The sequence below is a fragment of the Taudactylus pleione genome, unplaced genomic scaffold, assembly GCF_031769625.1.
Source record: "Taudactylus pleione unplaced genomic scaffold, aTauple2 ptg000038l, whole genome shotgun sequence".
Classification (NCBI taxonomy): Eukaryota; Metazoa; Chordata; class Amphibia; order Anura; family Myobatrachidae; genus Taudactylus; species Taudactylus pleione.
In genome coordinates, this window is record NW_028284440.1 from 2,950,851 (window position 1) to 2,969,355 (window position 18,505).

The window sequence follows — 18,505 nt, forward strand, 5'->3', positions numbered from 1 at the left end:
AGTTCTGGGGGAGGTTTTCCGTAGTTTCTTCTCTTGAGAGTCTGGACTCGTAAGTATGGGTCTTTTCTTTCTTACCCTTTGTTTGTCTCTGCCTGCTTGAGCTTGGTAACGAACTGGCTACCTGAGGCAGGAGGTGGGGTATATGAGGAGGAAACCCGGTGCATCCTGGGAGCAGAGTGCTCGTTTGTATTAACTGTTTGGTGACCGGGATTCATACCCCAATGTAATGGCTGTGGACCCATGGACCTCGCAGAAAAAGCGTTAACAAAGGTATGTTATACCATAACTCTTATTTTTGTACTAAAATAACTTTTAGTTGCAAATGGGTCAAGCAAGGAGTACAGTCACTGCAGTCAACAGCGATTTGTGACACAATTGACCGTCATGGGGGCATTGCCTTTTAAGTGACTTTGAAGCACACAGCACAACCTCTGTGCAGAGGTTCCAATCAACGGGAAGGGATATGTGATCTCCAGGGCATGGGCTCTAGTGAGCAGGAGAGAGTGCCCCCAGTGATTATAGCTGGAGCTGGCATTTGCAATGCTGTTCTCTGCCACCATTTTCAAAATGCTTATTGTGTAAAGCTGTGACCTATTTTCCCCACATACTTCTGTCTTTACTATAATTAAGGTCACTGGCTGGTGTAAGATTTTGTATATTGTCTATTTAGATACTGTAACATTGGTTGAGTTATTACAGCTGAGCAGTGCTACTCTGAGTAAAATATATACTGTTCATAAATCCTGTGTATGCCTTTTTTTTTTTTTTTTTTTTTTGTTTAGAACATTTTTATTGACATGACAATAGACAATTCATACACAAGTCTATCAGAAAATCAACATGCCAACATAACACAAATAGGCACCAGTCATAAAATATTGAGGAATATTAAATAATGGCAATAAGACACACTTAATAAAGCTGTAAGAGTATCAAAACAGCAGGCAATGTTTGACTTCAAAATGAATGCAAAGAAAAAACCCCCCACATAAGACAGTCCACTAGTCCAATTTCAATAGTTGTTGGGATACTGTAAAGTTGCAAGAATCGAAGACATAGTGGAAAAACAGGTGGGGTTGCCACCCACTAGAGGTAAAGAAACTGGGAAAGAGGAGGAAGAAGATAAGTAATGGGGGTGACGAAGGAGCGTCAGGTCAGCCAGACCTTCCCATGGACTCAAGAGGGTATCAGATGTTCACTCATGTGAGTACCCATGGCGTGGAGGTTGTGTTGAAAGTTAGTCCATGACTAACATATTTAAAAAATGTACTTGGAGGAATCATGGAGGATATTAGTCATGTATTCCATTGTATAAATATGCCAAACTATAGCTACAATTTTATTGTAGACTTGGTACTGCTGTTTTTTTTTCCTTTCGCTGCCAATTGACACATGGCAGCCGAAATGATGCGCCTAATTAGTTTATTTTGATGGCGTGATATGTCTGGGATGCTTAATGGCCCACATATGCCTTTTTAGCACCAACATATTCTTCATATTTTCACAGTAATATCATATTATGATAGTTGAAGTAGATGAAGATTTGTCATTAGTCACCTTCCTATTGGGTGATTCTCAGAGAGTCCTGTGCATTGCACAGAGCTTTAAAAAATTCCAGAAGGAACGCTTTACTGTAGTGAAATTTTTTCTGGTGTATATTTTCTACAATGTAAGTATTTAAGAATTGGACACTAGAAAAAAAATTGTGATATAGAAACCGTTCACGTACTTGAATGTGTGTAAATGTCCTTTGCGTCACACAGAGAATCACTGTATTTCTATTTTTGGACATTGTTTTATTAGATTCTGCAAAATTCCCTTTACATTAGCAAAGGCACCATGGCATTCAGGGAGGGAATTTCTGTGTGAACGCTCTGATGGTATGTGTGTGTGGAGTTCTTCATTGTTATTATACCTGATCAAACAGAACTGAATTTTAATTGGTCTATTCATACTACCAAATCACATATGCCGGAAGGTATGCACAGGGCTAAATTTAGAGGTGGTAGCGTGCTCCTCAAGTGGGGATGGTGCATTCGCGCCAGATCTTTGCTTTTTCTACAAAGTATTGATCAGTGTCTCTTGTATAAGCGAAATGGGTTTTGTTCAAAATTTCCTGGCACTTGCATGGTGCACGTTTTCTTTATATTATTTTATATCCTAACCAAATGTTGCATAGAATTTTGGCTTTAAGATATGAGTCTCAGCAACACTATATTTATTTCAGGTCTTTGTCTGATGCTTCTACTATGGCCAGTGACCCACTGGAAGGCTTTCATGAAGTAAATCTTGCTTCACCCACAACTCCGGACATTGGTGCTATTGATGTAAAGCCTCAGGAACCAAGAACTTCACCTAAAGTTCTCTACCGACATTTAAGTGTCAGTTCAAACCCCGCTCAACCAAACACACTAAATGCGTCAGACCTTCCAACTCAGCCTGTGTACTCTTCTCCAAGGCATTTAAATTGCCGGGACATTACAGGGATAAGGTAATTCATATGTTAACCAGAAAGCATAATAATTATAGGTATTGAACTTTTAGATTATTGACTGCATTGTACTAATAGGAAGGATACCAATCTCTGTTATTTAACTTGAAATGGTGTAATACTGACTCTCATACCAGCTAGTATTAGAACATTATTGCATGTCAGCTAAAATGAGGGGAATGTAGTTATGAGACCGGCGGGCGCGATGTTGCCGGTCTTAATCCCGATGCTGGAAGGCCGACAAGGGACTTAAAATAGGCATCAATATACTGACGCCTATCTTAATCCTGACACCGGAATCCAGGCGCCTTTAGTGTTAGCCGCGGACGGGAGGGTTAGGTTTAGGTAAGATAGCGGGGTTAGTGGTAGGTTTTGGGGGGGTTAGGGTCAGGCACCCCTAAGGGGGGGTTAGGGTTAGGCATTAAAGGGGGAGGGTTAGGTTTTAGGCACTAAAGGAGGAGGGTTAGGTTTTAGACACTAATGGGGGGGGGTTAGGGTGCAGGGTGGGGAGGGTTAGGGTTAGGCTACAAAAAGGGAAGGTTAGGGGGAGAAGGGGGGAGGGTAAGTATACTTACTAGACCTCTGTCGGGATGCTGCTGTGGCCCATATGTTCTATAAAACATATTTTTGTGGACTAATTAGCAGCTTTATGCGTTTAGCAATAAATCAGTGATCTTGATCAGTGGTGGCTCCTACCGTCTTAGATGAGGGGTGCTGTCGCCACCGAGAAGAATCACCCCGATGGGGACTCGTCGCCGGCGTAGCTATTGGCCGGGTCCCGGCGCCTGCAAAATCGATGCAACAGGCGCCAGGACGGCGCATGCACCCTAGCGGCGGGGAGCAGCGCATGCGCATATTCACCGGCTTCCAAAGGGCTGCATCGTCTGGGCTGGCGGAAAGGCAGAGTAACGTCTTCCTCCTGGAAGCCGCTCTCTGCAGTAGCAGTCCCGGGGGGAGGAGACGCCTCTTCCTGAGACTGCCTGTTGTGTATCTGACTGGCAGATGGCAGAGACTGCCTGTTGTGTATCTGACTGGCAGATGGCGCTGACTGGCAGATGGCAGAGACTGCCTGTTGTGTATCTGACTGGCAGATGGCGCTTCCAATAGGAGCCACTGCCAGTCAGTGTAGAGAGTGTAGTCACGGACTGCACTGACTACACTGAGGTGGCGGATTTTGCTGGGGGGGCTGCAGCCTCGCAGCCCCTAGGCAAAAATCCGCCACTGGCTCTTGATCATACATATGTAATATATGTATACATTTTAAGCTTGGCTCATTTAGCTTTTATCTCAAGGAAGAAAAAAATTCAACCTTTCCTTAAAATAGGTAAATAAGAAATAAGTACTTTTGCATGTTTGCCTAGCAAGCAAATTAATTGAAACACTGTCTATATATTTTATGTCATTTACAGCACCAGTCTAACAGATACTTTATCTTGTTCTACCTCTGGATGTCAGACATGTTCCCCCAAACACAGCCGGAGGAAGGACAGCAATCGCGCAGAGAGAGAGTTCTTGCAGGGGGCTACAATTACAGACACAGTGGATGGGCCAGATGATGTCCTTGGCTGGAGTACAGACAGTCTATCCCATTTGCGGAGCCCATCTGTACTAGAAGTCCGAGAGAAAGGATACGAGAGACTAAAAGAGGAACTTGCTAAAGCGCAGAGAGTAATATGCACTTTTACGCATGTGTTGCTTATTATTTTTTTATTGGTTGTCTCAATCTGTTTCTATCAAATTCATGATTTATCACAATTACTGTATATATTCTCGGTGATGTGCAGAGGAATGTCTCCTGAGCGGCCATGAAGAAAATTCACAGCAATGTTTCCTTTATAATTTTTACTGGTACCCTTTAGAGATGCGCAGGAAAGTGAGCGACGATTGCTTACTGTATTGAGTGATAATGTGTGAAGCAGGACATAGCAGTGCTATCCAGCAACACATTGCTGTGAATTGAATCATTGTGATTAGTTTTCATTAATAATATTTATAATCACAGTCATTGTGAAGGATTTAGAACATGGGTATTCAATATGTAGCCCTCCAGCTGTTAGAACTATAATTCTCAGCATTCACTGCCACAGTTTTAACATGCCCTAATAGCAAAACTGTGGCAGGGCATGCTGGGATGTGTAATTCCACAACAGTTGGAGGAACACATGTTGAATATCGACCTTGTATACCACACTTGTATGTAAATAGAAGTCACTGCTATGTGCTTGTATCATGCAATTCTATGTAGAAAAGATGGAATGCACAGAGGGACAGGCTGGGGAATTAGGCCCCTGTATATTGTCCTCTGAGGGGCAGTGTGAGAAGACCTCCTGTGGAGAGTAATACCACTTGTGAAGCGTAGAATGGCAGCTGACCTACAAGTCATGTGCTGTAGTGGAAAAAGGCGCTCAATACTTATTTTAATGTTCTTGTACCCCATGAGGTGTAAGAGATGGTCTGGCACCCAAGTTGTTATCTGATTTATCATCATACACCTGTACAAACACCTGTGTATACGTCTTTACCACTTTAACTAATAGTTATTTCTTCTTCAGGGTCCATAGGGATCCACAGGGATACCATGGAGGGTAATGTGGTTGGAGAGATCCAGGCACCAAACTGTTAAAGCTTTCGGCTCCCAGGATGCCTCGGGTCCTCCTCCATATATACACCATCCCCAGCCACAGGCCTTCAGTTGTTCGTTTGGTGCGGCAGGATTCAGACGCACCTTTGTAACAGGGGACTGCCCAGGCAGTCCTAAGCTTTTATTTTTATGTTTTATTTTATTTTCTATGTTTTGGGTTGGCAGTACGTAGTGTCTGAATTAAGACGCATATACTGCGACTCCTACTTCCGCTGAGTCACAACAACAGTAATAGAGCTGTTGATTCCAGTGGGTCTTGGCTGAGCGTGCTAGCAGCGATGCTGGGACCCGGGCTGCAACCTGACCACGGAGATGTCAGGTAAGGCGATTCCTCGCTTACGGGGAACCCCGCGCAGCAGTCTTTGCTTCCGCCATAGGAGGCGCACCGGAAGCCGCTGCAGTCAGGACCCGGAGCGTCCGCGTCCTCATTAGACCACTGGGACCTTATTGTCTGAAGGTGGGGATCGGTAGCAGACTCTTCTGCTTCCACGAGGCCAGCATACCTGGTTGATTGGCGCAGCTTAGGGGAGGTAGGCGCTCCCCCGGGAAGCTTCCCTCTCGACCCAGACCCTGTCCCATCAAAGGTTTTCGCGCGTCTGGGTCTCTCCTCCTACCCTCCTCGTGTATACGAGACGCTCACGGTCCACTATCTGTGCGCTGCGGAAGCCGTTGGTCTCAGGAGGTTTTGGGTCAGGTATATAGTGCTCTATATCCTACCAAGCATTGTATTTTGAGTAGTTGATTCAGAGCCCATTGCAACTAAATTGCATATGCATTGCATGTGACTGTTTGCTAGCTGCTGTGTTTATACTGCCTTTTTTCTGACTCCGTTATAACTATCATTGTTTTTCTCCTCATCCCTCTGTTGCAGGTGTGTGGGGTTTTTTTTCTTATGTTTCACATTTAATTGTTATTTGTGAAAGTTATCACATTACATTGCATTGTTACCTTTAAAATTGATATGTCAAAAAGTAAAGGCAATCAGGAATAGGGGGCCCCTGTGCTGATTTCATGTAAGGCCTGTTTAGCTGCTTGACCTCTCTGGACTTGATTAAGTATGGTTTGTGTGCTGTCTGTTATAAAGAGCCACCTTACCAGTCCAGTATACCAGTCCATGTACAAGAACCATCTTGGGTGTCTTCCTTGTCTCAGGTTATGAAGTAGTTTGTGGATCGTGTGGCTACTCCCATGATGCCTCCTTGTATGGGGTACCCACAGCATGCTATGTTTACACCTCCTATACATCCTTCCTGGATGGATGCTTATAACCACTCAAGTCAGAGTATGGCTCAGTCAGCGGTTGCAAGTAGACCGGGAGTTACTAAGGCGTCTAAACGCAAGTTATCTTTTTATCGGTCTGTTCAGCATTTGGATTCAGACGCATCATCAGACAAATCAGATGACGCGCAGGGTTCTTCTCCAGGGTCTAGCTCGGGAGAGAAGGACCATCCGTCTTCAGTGGATGTTCCTGCTTTAGTGATGGCTGTTAAATCGATCCTAGATATTCAGGATGATGAACAAGCTCCTAGTAAGAAGGCTCCAGTATTTAAACACCAGAAGGTGGTCAAAACGGAGTTTCCTATATCTGAGCAGCTCACTGAGCTTATGGAAGAGGCATGGGGTAACCCGGATAAACTGTTTTATGTGCATAAAAGATTAACATTGTTGTATTCTTTCCCAGCTTCTGAATGTACTTAGTCAGAAATGCTACGTTGCCTATTCCGTCAGCATCTTCTCTTAAGGATTGTACAGATAGGAAAATTGAAACATGTCTTAAGGCAATATTTTCATCATCGGGAGCCGTTACTCGTCCAGCTGTGGCTGGAGCCTGGGTAGCCAAAGCTTTTGAAGATTGGACGGGGGCATTAGAAGACTCTCTACCAGATGCTACCAGAGAACAGATGAAGTATATCTCCCACATATGGGAAGCGGCCTCCTATTTGGGAGGAGCTGCAGTAGTTGCTGGAATTTTATCTTCTAAAGCGTCAGTAGTGACTCACAGGGTCCTTTGGTTAAGATCCTGGAAAGCGGATACAGGATCAAAGCAGGCTCTGAAATCCTTAAATTTTTATGGAAATATACTTTTTGTAGTAGAGTTAGATAAGATCATCGCTACTCTGACAGCTTCAAAATCTGCAGGTCTGCCATCTACAGCTACATTGAAGTCTATGTAGTTTTCTTTTCGGTCTTTTCTTCCTCTGGGACAAGCAAAGGAACAGTCTTCCTCCATGTCGTCTAGTTTTTGCCGAACAACCAGGTGTCAAACTAAGAAGTCTAGGCCGGCCAGATGTCCAGCTTCTAAGCCGGACCACAAACTCTTCGGCTTGATGGGACTGGACTCTTCCTGGGGGGGCTGACTTCTTCAGTTTGCAGATTGCTGGCATCAAACAACAACAACAGATGCCTGGGTCCGAGAAGTGGTCTCTCAGAGGTATGCTCTCACTTTGCGGAGGTATCCTCCCCAGAAGTCTTTTTTTGTGCAATTCCTCAGGTGCGGTAAAAGTGGCCCATCAGGAGGCCATTCGTTCCCTGCTGCAGGCATGGGTAATAATACCAGTTCCTGTGTTACAACAAGGAAGGGGTTATTATTCCAATATATTTTTGGTTCAGAAACCGAACGGGTCTCATCGGCCTATTCTAAATCTGAAAACCCTCAACAAATTTATCCGTGTACCCAAGTTCCTTATGGAAACTCTCCGGTCAATTATTTTTCCAATGGAACCTGGGGATTTTATGGTTTCCCTGGACATTCAGGATGTGTATCTGCATGTTCCTTTACACCATCCCACCAACAATTTCTACAGTTTGCTGTCCTACAGCAACATTATCAATTCCAGGCGCTGCCTTTTGGCCTATCAACAACCCCTTGGGTATTTACCAAGATAATGGTGGTCATGGCGGCCTATCTCAGGCGTCAGGGAGCCAGAATACTACCATATCTGGACGACCTTCTGATATTGGCACAAACTCCAGTTGTTTTACAACACCATCTACCGCTAACCATAGCCTGCCTACAGAAGCATGGCTGGATCATCAATTGGAAGAAATCCTCTATTTCTCCAACACAGCAGATGGTACATCTGGGAGCACTTCTGGACTCTCGGGCACAAAGGGTCTTTCTACCAGAGGACAAGATTGCGGCTCATTGAGAGTACGCAAACTGCTACGCAAGCGAAGGGTATCCGTTCTATCGGTGATCCGGGTCCTGGGATCAGTGGTATTCACCTTCGACATGGTGATTTGGTGGGGTATGCTCAATTTCACTCCAGACCTCTGCAAAAATTGATTCTCTCCAGGTGGAACAGACAGTATCATCTATGTCCCAGGATGATCCTTCTCACTCCAGAGGTTCGTCTCTCTCTCCTGTGGTGGCTGAAAAAGGATCATCTGGACAAAGGGCGACCATTCTGGATTTCAAATTGGGTGCTTCTCACCACGGACGCCAGTCTTCGCGGTTGGGGAGCAGTGACAGGTCATCACACCTTTTCAGGGAAGATGGACAAATCAGGAAAGTCTTCTACCAATAAACATTCTGGAGCTGCGAGCAGTATACAAAGCACTCATCATGGTCCAGATCCAGACCGACAATGCGACCACAGTGGCCTATCTCAATCATCATGGAGGCACGCAGTCATGCAGCCATGAAGGAAGTGACAAAGGTTCTGATTTGGGCAGAAACTAATTTTCCGGCCATCTCGGCAATATTCATACTGGGAGTCCTCAACTGGGAAGCAGACTTCCTAAGTCATCAGGACATACACGCCGCAGAGTGGTCTTTCCACCCGGGAGTGTTTCCCCAGGTATGGGTCCAGGTCCAGAGACCCATCAGCGGCGCACTGGCAGTAAGATGGGGCTTCAAGTTGCTGTATCTCTTTCCTCCAATTTCCCTCCTCCCAAGAGTCCACAGAAAATTCACACCGGCAGGCGGAATAGTAATACTAGTGGCTCCGCCTTGGCCCAGACGTCATTGGTTCACCGACATAAAGAATCTATTCATAGACAGTCCCTATCCTCTTCCTCCTATGGAAGGATCTGTTAAAGCAGGGTCCCTGCCAGCATCCGCACTTACCTTGTCTGGCTTTGACGGCGTGGCTCTGAATCTTCTATGTTAAAAGCCAATGGTTTCTTCAGCTCTGTGATTCAAACGGTGCTTAGAGCACGAAAGCCTGCCTCTGCCCGCATTTATTACAGGGTTTGGCATTTTTTTTGGTCAGTGGTGTTCACACAGGAAGTATGACCCTAAGGAGTTTAGGTTTCTCAGGTAATGGCTTTTCTCCAGACTGGTTTAGACCTTGGTCTCCACCTGGCCACTTTGAGAATGCAGGTTTCTGCATTCTCAGTCTGGTTCCAGAGAAAGATTGCTTTGTTACCAGATGTTTCGAAATTTTTTTTTCAGGGAGTTCTGCGAGTTCAGCCTCCTTTTGTCCCACCAGTAGCACCGTGGGATCTGTCTTTGGTTCTTAAGGGGCTACAAGCTCTCCCATTTGAACCTTTGGACTCTCTAGATTTGAAATGGTTGACCGCAAAGACATTTTTTTTTCTCCTCACTATCTCTTCTGCATGCAGAGTCTCTGATTTAGCAGTGCTCTCTTGTCGCTCCCCATTTTTTATTTTTCACCAAGATAGAGCTGTTCTTCGTAGAAGGGAGGGTTACCTTTCTAAGGTAGTGTCACGTTATCATATAAATTAAGAAATTGTAGTTCCAGCTTTTCAGGCTCCAGACCTTTCTGTAGGTGAAGCCTCCCTGGATGTAGTTCGTGCCCTCCGTATATATGTGGAGCGTACAAACTCTGTTGCTCATTTTGTATTCTATGGTTTTCACAAACGAGAATGGCCAGCTAATAAGCAGACCCTGGCTCGATGGTTCCGTATGACTGTCTCTCAGGTGTATATACAGGCTGATCTCCCTGTCCCAAACAAGGTGACAGCGCATTCTACTCGTTCTGTAGGGCCATCATGGGCTTTTAGCCGTGGTGCCTCTGCTGAACAATTGTGCAAGGCAGCCACGTGGTCTTCTGACCACACTTTTCTTAGGATCTACGCCTTTGATACTTTTGCTTCTCAGGATGCTTCATTTGGATGACGAGTTCTCCGTTCTGCTCAGGAGCGTCCCCCACCCTTAGGGGAACTGCTTTAGGACATCCCCATGGTATCCCTGTGGATCCCTATGGACCCTGAAGAAGAAAATTAGTTATGGTAGACCTACCTAAATAACTCCTTTTTCTTCGAGGTCCACAGGACACCCACCCTGATGCACCTGGCTGCATTGGGTAAATTTTCTTTTCTTTCGACCACGGATTCCCTCATCTTGTGTGAGGAATGTTTCTGCCGTTCGATTGTTCTTCCTTCTCTTTCCTTCTCCTGCCTTGAGACTTGTTTGTCTGAATGTCTGGGGATGGGGTATATATGGAGGAGGACCCGAGGCATGTTGGGAGCTGAAAGCTTTAACAGATTGGTGCCTGGATCTCTCCAACCACATTACCCCCCATGGTATCCCTATGGACCTAGAAGAAAATGAGTTATCAAGGTAAGTCAACCATAACTCTAATTTGTTTTCCCAAAATGCCCTTTAAAAATTAACTTTTTAAAAAAATGTTAAGAGCATATTTTAAAAAATGTATTAAAATATTTTATTAAAACTAACATATATGCCAATGTGGTATCTAGCACCCCTGTGTGTCCATAGGTCGCCATTGTAAAATTACCTATAACGCCTCAGTGTCTATATATCTCTGCGAGTATTAACCCCCCACCACCTAATCGTAATATATCCAAGTGGCATAAAGCTCCCACTCCCAGTGGCACTACACTCCCAGTGGCATTTGTCACAATGTACATAGTTACCCCCCTACTACCTTCCGGAGCCAATTGTCCTATGTGCCATTACCCATGTGACGGTGCCAGTTCCGTGGTTAATGACTTTGATTTAAAACCAATATGAACAGGGATACTTTGTATGCATAACAGCCACATCCATGAGCTTGCCTGCTCAGAGGAAAATGATCGAGGAGAGGTGCACTACCACATATGCACATTGCACAAAGTATGCAGTGAGAGGGGTTTTCAACATTATTCAATAGCCTTATCTTATATTATGTGTTTTCTTCTAGGAGCTGAAACTGAAAGATGAGGAATGTGAAAGGCTTTCCAAAGTGCGGGACCAACTGGGACAGGAGCTGGAGGAGTTGACAGCGAGTCTGTTTGAGGTAAGTGTAAATACTGGAAAAGATGAGCACACTCCAGTGGACTAAATCTGTCTGCGCATATTCCTGCAAAGTTTCTTGGGCAAATTTGGCAATTAAGTGTAGAAATGTCTTGCCTAATTCTTTTAGATAATAAAAATGTTTTTCTATTTGAAGGAACTAATCTATTTTTTTTCTTAAATCTCTTTTTTTTAATGTTAAAACAACCATGCCCTTATTACAGAAACCTCAGTTGTAGCACACTGGTAGAAGAACTAGGGCCACTAGAGTATAAATCAGGCATTTCTGTAAGAAAAAAAACAACTTTGTTCACATATGGATGGTATAGGTTTTTGACCAATATAAACAGTATGTTTTTGATCCATTTTACTTTTATACTTCAATACCTTAAACAAGCAAGCGCAGTGTGTAGTGAAACTTATGATATTTTAATATATTTTTTATGCAAAGTTAGGCTTATTAACTACTACAGTACTAAATCTTTATCTTACTGATTTCAATTTGTATAGCAGGTAGGATTTCATTTCTTCTTCTTCATCTTGGGAACAGCAATGTATAATTGACGAAAATATTAGATGATCCAGAAATATCCAGTAGTGCTTAATAAAACTTACTAGCAGTAGAAAACCCATTCATTCAGCATTGTCCATGTTATAGCAAGTACTGTCCTTCATATGCCAACTCTGCCAAACACAGTATAGGTAGAGCTTGTAGGAGGGCAAATTTACAGCTGGCAAACTCTGGAATCTCAATTGGAGTGCAAATTTGATGTGGGCTGGGCTAACATTTCCTGTGCGCTGAGTATATCTGTTATTTTATAAGTTCCTGCTCCAGTGCTTCCAGCATCCAGATAGATTTTAGCCTGCCGCAGCAGATTGTATATCTGCCACTCATTGCTCCAGCCTTCCCAGGAGAGCATAGTGGTAGAAGATTGATCCCTCCACCCAGGTCTCATCGTTCCTAGCAAGCATTTCTATTGCTACTCTAGCAGGTCTAGCAAATGGTAAATGAGGCTCATACTCAAGAAGATGGCAGATTTGGCTAAAGACAGTTGCTCCCTTCTGGGGTTCGGGCACACTGATCCTCAGGAATCCATGAGGGGCAGTAGACCCCCTCCAACCTTGGGAGTTCACACTTGTATATTTTCCAATTGCCAGAATAAATTACCTGCATCTCTCTACAGTCCCAGGCAACACCCTTAGGGGCCTAAATCCTCCAGGTAATGTCCGGACCAAAATTCACTCTGTACCCAATGCACTCTGAGGTTTGTATTTTCCTTCTACCTACCATGGCGTTGAGGACTCGAGGACCTTGGATGTTTCTGCCCTGGCATTTGCCTGGACTAAGCTTGTGGTTTAGTCTGTTACAGACACTTCGCCAAAGATTAAAGGCTTACAGTTGTCTTGTATTCTTAAATGCAAGTATTGTCCTTTTTCTCAGATTAAACTCTTGGAGGATATTTTGGATGGGGGTGTGGTGGAGACATCTCTGAGTGAAGAGTAAGTCCAAAACTAGGCAGCACTTCTGAAGTCCTGCAAGTCCCTCCCTGAAACCCCTACTGTGTCAGAACATTCTGGAGTCACAAAACCAAGGTGAACCACTGTGTTCTCTATTCAGAACTCTATCCCATTGCCTAGCTGTTTTTCTTCTGCAGACCATGGCACCCCTGACATATGGGTTAAAACCTGGTCAACTGAGAAGAGGCAGGAAAAAGTTTACACCCAATGAAAGGTATACAGTATGACCAGAGGTGGCCCTGGGTCATACCGTATCAAGTTTTGCGGAGTCCTCGATGAACAATTAAAAGGGGCTCCATAAAACAATGTTGCATTAAAAATAATACATTTGTTTTTTTTTATTATATGGGATGTAAAAATATCACAGAACACCTTCTACATCTATTGTAACTCGCAAGATGATTTTTGGAGCAAAACAGTAAAATGAAGAGTGTAGTACACAAGGTGATTAAATATCTATTGGATAAGGATACAATCAAATGGAGAAGTACAAACTTATTTTAAAAATGACACAATGTTTTCCCTTCAAGAGACTGCTATACCATTGGAGGATGGAGGTCCAGATCCTCTGATTGCAAGAGCCCTGAATATTATTATAAAACATAATACAAGTGATAGCAATGCTTCTGTTTTGCACTTGCATGTCATGGTTTTCTGTACCAAAAGTGATCCTCCTAGAGCAACCGTGGCATCTACCTCTTCAGCCAGACCTTCAGCATTAAGGACTAGTTTTGAATCCAAATCTAGAGAATATAGAGATTCCAGTCATACTGAATAATAAAGGTATTGTTATTGAAAGGTAAAGTTATTGAGTTATTAGTACAGATTAGAAAGAGAGTAATTCAATTCTAACTACAAAGTAAACATTTATATATTGGTGAACATCCAACTTGATAATTCTACAGGATTCTACAAATATTGAACTTTCTTAAGGAAGATTTACAGAAAGGTGTTTCAATTAGTACATTGAAAATACAAGTATCCGCACTAGGTGTAGTATTGGATACAGCAAAAACACATAAATGTTTTAGCAGGGGTAAACCTTTATAGTACTGAAATAATAAATCAGGTGTAACCTGCAGCTGTACACTAGAGGGGATTTGCCATTCCCTCAAAACTGATTTGCAGTTTTACAGAGATGGTGCAGGCGCCGACAGTCTGGTAATAGATCAGTGTTAGCAAAGTACTTAAAGTTGCAATTCAAAACAATATACAATATTTAATAGAACATAAAAGTTAAAACCTATAATGAGCACATAAATGCAGAAAAGGGGGAGAATAAAAAAAGAGACTGGAAGATCTCAAATATATTTGATGCACAACATAGTTCTCCAGAGAAGTGAATGTGTGTAGATAATACACTGTAGATGTTGATGATCAAGTCAGGTGAACTAAATGTCAGTCAGATGAGTGTTGGTCAAAGCCCAAGTCCAAGTAAATAATTTAGCCTTAGCATCACAGCTTGTAAGCAGCAGATGTTAATAGAAACATTTAGGAAATCTAAGTAGAAATGAACCAGTGGAGAGGTTGACCTGCTTTAAACTGCATACATCCCTCCATGTAGCTTAGTGTATGTGTAAACATTGGCAGAATTGTATTGCAGGGTTAGTAATCATTAAGTCCAGTCTTTTGTGTAAAATCGCTACTAGGAATACAGCTGCTTGCGGGTAAAACATAAGATGATGTGCAGCGTAAGGCGCAGTATTCACCAGTCAGCGGTGGCCACTTGTCACGTATCATGTGCTTGGCAAGCCCGTGCTGTACTTGATACTCCTTTCAAACTTTGACACATTTCAGTGGGAATCCTGTTTGGGTTACAGGTTTCTCTTACGATAACTGCAATTATTAGTCACTTGTGGAATTTAGGGGTGTGACTGACGTGTAATGAGCAACTTTTTATTTGTTCCAGGAAGCACACAAAATGGTACGAGAGGCAAATGTAAAGCAAGCCACAGCAGAGAAACAGCTTAAAGAAGCACAAGGAAAGGTATATGGAGAAAAGTACATACAACAAATCACAGTATTGGCCCAGTCTGCACACACATTCAAGGGTCAAATAGAGAGCATTTATATGTGTTGCACAGCACACATTCAGCAAGGACATCCGTAAATACAGAAATTCCACTCAAGTCGCTTCCGGAAAAACCATAACCACTATGGACACTGTCACACATCAACTTAGCCCTCCTCACATGTGCACATCAGCAGAATCTAAGTCATACACCTATGACAATACAGCTAAATGTGTGCTGAGGCCTTTGGTAAGCGTGCATTCTGTAAAGGTAACTTAGAAACCGTGGCTTCACAATGTTTATTTACAGTATATAAGCAAGTATACTGTAGCTATTTGTCTCCTAATACATTTATATGTGTTCACCCACTTTATGGTATTCGGTAATTCCCTCGTAAAATGGCACCTAGCTTTGTGGGTTGACCGATGCTCTGCAAAAAGTGCAAAATAATAACATTTAAGGGGCAACAGTGGTGTATAATCTGCAGATCTTAAGCTGCATAAGGTTGTTTTTTGTAACCCTCGAATAGCATGACAAATAGTTGAGGGACTTATGAAATTGCAGTAGTATTTTTGCCATGTACCACATTGGTTCACGCTGTGGCTGTGGGAGTGGAAGTCACTTGGAATCCTTAACCCAAAAATCTAAATGATACCAGCCCCTTGCCAGTGCAGTCATTGTGGCACTGAATCAGAATGAATGAGCTGCTAGACTATTGCTGTACTGCAGAGCTTAGTTTCGCTACTAAGACATGATCAAAGTCTTGCTTGCGAGAGTGCATTACACTGCCGTCTATTATATTATGTAGCAATTATGTGCTCTAAAACACATGCCATCTATTCATAATGTACTGTTCAAACCATATTTGTGACACAGCATAGGGAGCCAGACACCTACAGTCTATACGGCAGCTTGGTGAAGATGGCAGCAGCTTCAGGGCAGCTAAGTGCTACATAACCGCTGCCATGTTTTTTTTAATAAAAAAATGGTCACAGTTAGGATATGGGTTATATGCACTGCTTTGTTTTGCACATTAAACCATAACTATATAAACAATCACAAAAGTAGAGTTAGCCTTTAAAAGTAAAAACAAAAATAAAGGAAAAGTAATGGTATTTAGGGTTTCTATGTGTGTTTTTTTTTTCCTTTTTTTTTCTTTTTGGTTAATGAGACAATATTTCATCATATTAATCTATTTTATTATAGATCGATGTACTCCAAGCAGAGGTTGCCGCTCTCAAGTCTCTTCTATCTACCTCCCCAACCTCCCCCACAAAAGAGCTGCAGACGGGTGGGAAGACCCCATTCAAAAAAGGCCATGCACGGAACAAAAGCACAAGCAGTGCTATGGGTGGCGGCACTCATGACCTCTCTGTAATGCAGCCACTTGTGAAGAAATGTAAAGAGGTAAATACATTTTAATTTTTGTTTTATAAATATCACATTTAAATACTTTTCTGTCATCCTATTGGGGTACACTGAATACCATGGGGCGTAGAGGAGCAGGTGCAAACTAAGCTTGTTTGAGGGCTACCTCCTCCCCCTCTACATCCCATAGTGTCTGGGGAGGGACTTTTACTTGGTAAGGTAGCGCATCTTGCACTGCAAGGAATCAAGCTCTGCGTGTTTCTGGAGAAATGGCCGCCAAGATGGTGTAATCAGCCTGGGTAAAGGACTTAGTGCAGTACTTACTTAGGAGACTATCCTAAGATCAGATAGTCAGCATCTGGTGAGTAACCAGTTCTCCCTGTCCCCTTCCCCTGTAGCAGCCCCTCCTACTGATCCCAATCCTTTACAAGTCCCTCTGTATCTGGTTGGGGTCGATTTCCAGTTAGGGAGTCGGGCTCCCTCCTGTGGTTAGTTCAATGCAGCAGACGATGGCCTCCATGTCCTCGTTGCTGGATAGGCTTTGTTGGGCCGCCCTCACAAGCGTCAAGGCTCTGCGCATGTTCAGCTTCCAGAGGATTCTAATTTCTCTGGGGCAGACGAGGGGAAAGTTGGTGGGAGCTTGGATCTGGAAGGGGTGGGGGATTCTACAACTCTTCAAGGAGTGGAGGAATTGGTTTTGGCAATCTGGCAGGTTTTGGATCCGGTGGAATGGATCTGATGTTCCTTTGTTCTCCCTGTTGAAAGCTGCTATTCTTTTCCCCTCAATCTCTCACCTTACACATGTTCATTCTGCACTGCATGAATTTGCTGGACAGCATGGTATCTTGCTTCTTACAAATCCTGACTTGGCGTCTCAAGTGTTTCAGTTGTCGCATACAACTCGCCAATCACTGTTGTGGTGACTCAGTAGACGAAACCTGAAACATGGTCGACCTGGCAGTAGGCCATAGTGACCAAAGATGCCAGTCTGCAGAGCTGGGGTTCAGTGAGGTTGGGTCTCTGTATACGAAAGATTTGGACTCAGAAAAAGGTAAGACTTCTATTAAACATCTTGGAGTTAAGGTCCATTCATCTGGCTGTCCTTCAGGCACAGTCTCGTCTTCAAGGAAGGTTGCTCAACATCCAGTCGGTTAATGCCATAGTCGTGGCTTACATCAACCACCAAGGTGGAACATGCGGTTACATGATGATGGCGTAAACAGTCAAGATCTTTTGATGGGCAGAAAGGCATGTGCCAATGATATCGGCAGTGTTCATCCCAGGCATAGACAACTGGGAAGTGGATTTTCTAAGCCAGCACGAAACAACCACAAGGTACCAGTCTACGGCACGCGCACGAGGGATCTGAAAGCAATCCTGTTGGATGCAATGACTGTCTCCTGGATGTTTTGCTTAGTGTATCTGTTTCTAATGATTCCACTGCTCCCTCACATGCTGAAAAAAAGCAAAAGCCAAGGGAGTTCCCATCATCCTGGTGGCTACTAACTGGCCAAAGTAGTCGTAGTACGCAGACATCCTCATCATGCCGATGGATCATCCTTGATGACTACCCATCTGACCAGATCTGCTTAGTCTTTGGTCATGTTTTCATCAGGCCATAGCTCGATTGACTTTGACGGCAATTCTGTTTCAGCCATGATCTTACAAGTTAAGGGCCTCTCTGAGCAGGTAAGTCAGACCATGATAAAGCCATCCTTGGCTGCAAATTTACATCTTCTGGTGTGAACAGAAACTGGCCCATACTTTCATTCAACTTGGCTCATGTGCTGTCATTCCTGCAGAACAGCTTAGACAGTGGGTTGAAACTATCTACATCGAAGGTTCAGGTTTCAGACCTTTGCAGGTCACCTTTCTTTGTTTTTCATGAAGCCAGGGTAGTTCTGTGCACCAGACCTTCTCTTCAGCCAAAGGTCGTTTCAAGGTTTTATCTTAACCAGGCTATTGTGACTCCAGCTCTGAGTGATGACTTGTTTTCTGCCAGCAAGAATATTCTGGGCCTTCTTGATGTTGTCAGAGCCTTGCATATCTATGTGGAGAGATTTGCGGTATACCATAAAACGGACAACCCTGGTGCTCTATGTTGCTCACAAGAGATCCAACAGTTGGTGGCCAGATGGATCACGGTGATCATCCGACAAGCTTATGTTTTGGCGGTAGCTCCAATTTCAGATCCCCTGGTGGCCCATTCTACAAGATATGTGAGCGTCCCTTGGGCGGCCCTACAGAGTACCTCTGTGGAGCAATTATGCAAG

General features: G+C 43.6%; 1 protein-coding gene across 2 annotated transcripts in view; it reads left to right on the forward strand.

Annotated features, from left to right (window-relative positions):
• Positions 1-18,505, forward strand: part of RAB3IP (RAB3A interacting protein) — an 81,704-nt gene that overhangs the window by 24,134 nt on the left and 39,065 nt on the right. For both annotated transcript variants that reach the window (XM_088452521.1, XM_088452520.1), the window contains exons 2-6: positions 2,228-2,491; positions 3,901-4,159; positions 11,243-11,338; positions 14,762-14,839; positions 16,071-16,271. In XM_088452521.1, coding sequence (XP_088308647.1) covers positions 2,250-2,491; positions 3,901-4,159; positions 11,243-11,338; positions 14,762-14,839; positions 16,071-16,271 — 876 coding nt within the window. In that variant the 5' untranslated portion in view covers positions 2,228-2,249. The remainder of the gene's footprint in view (positions 1-2,227; positions 2,492-3,900; positions 4,160-11,242; positions 11,339-14,761; positions 14,840-16,070; positions 16,272-18,505) is intronic.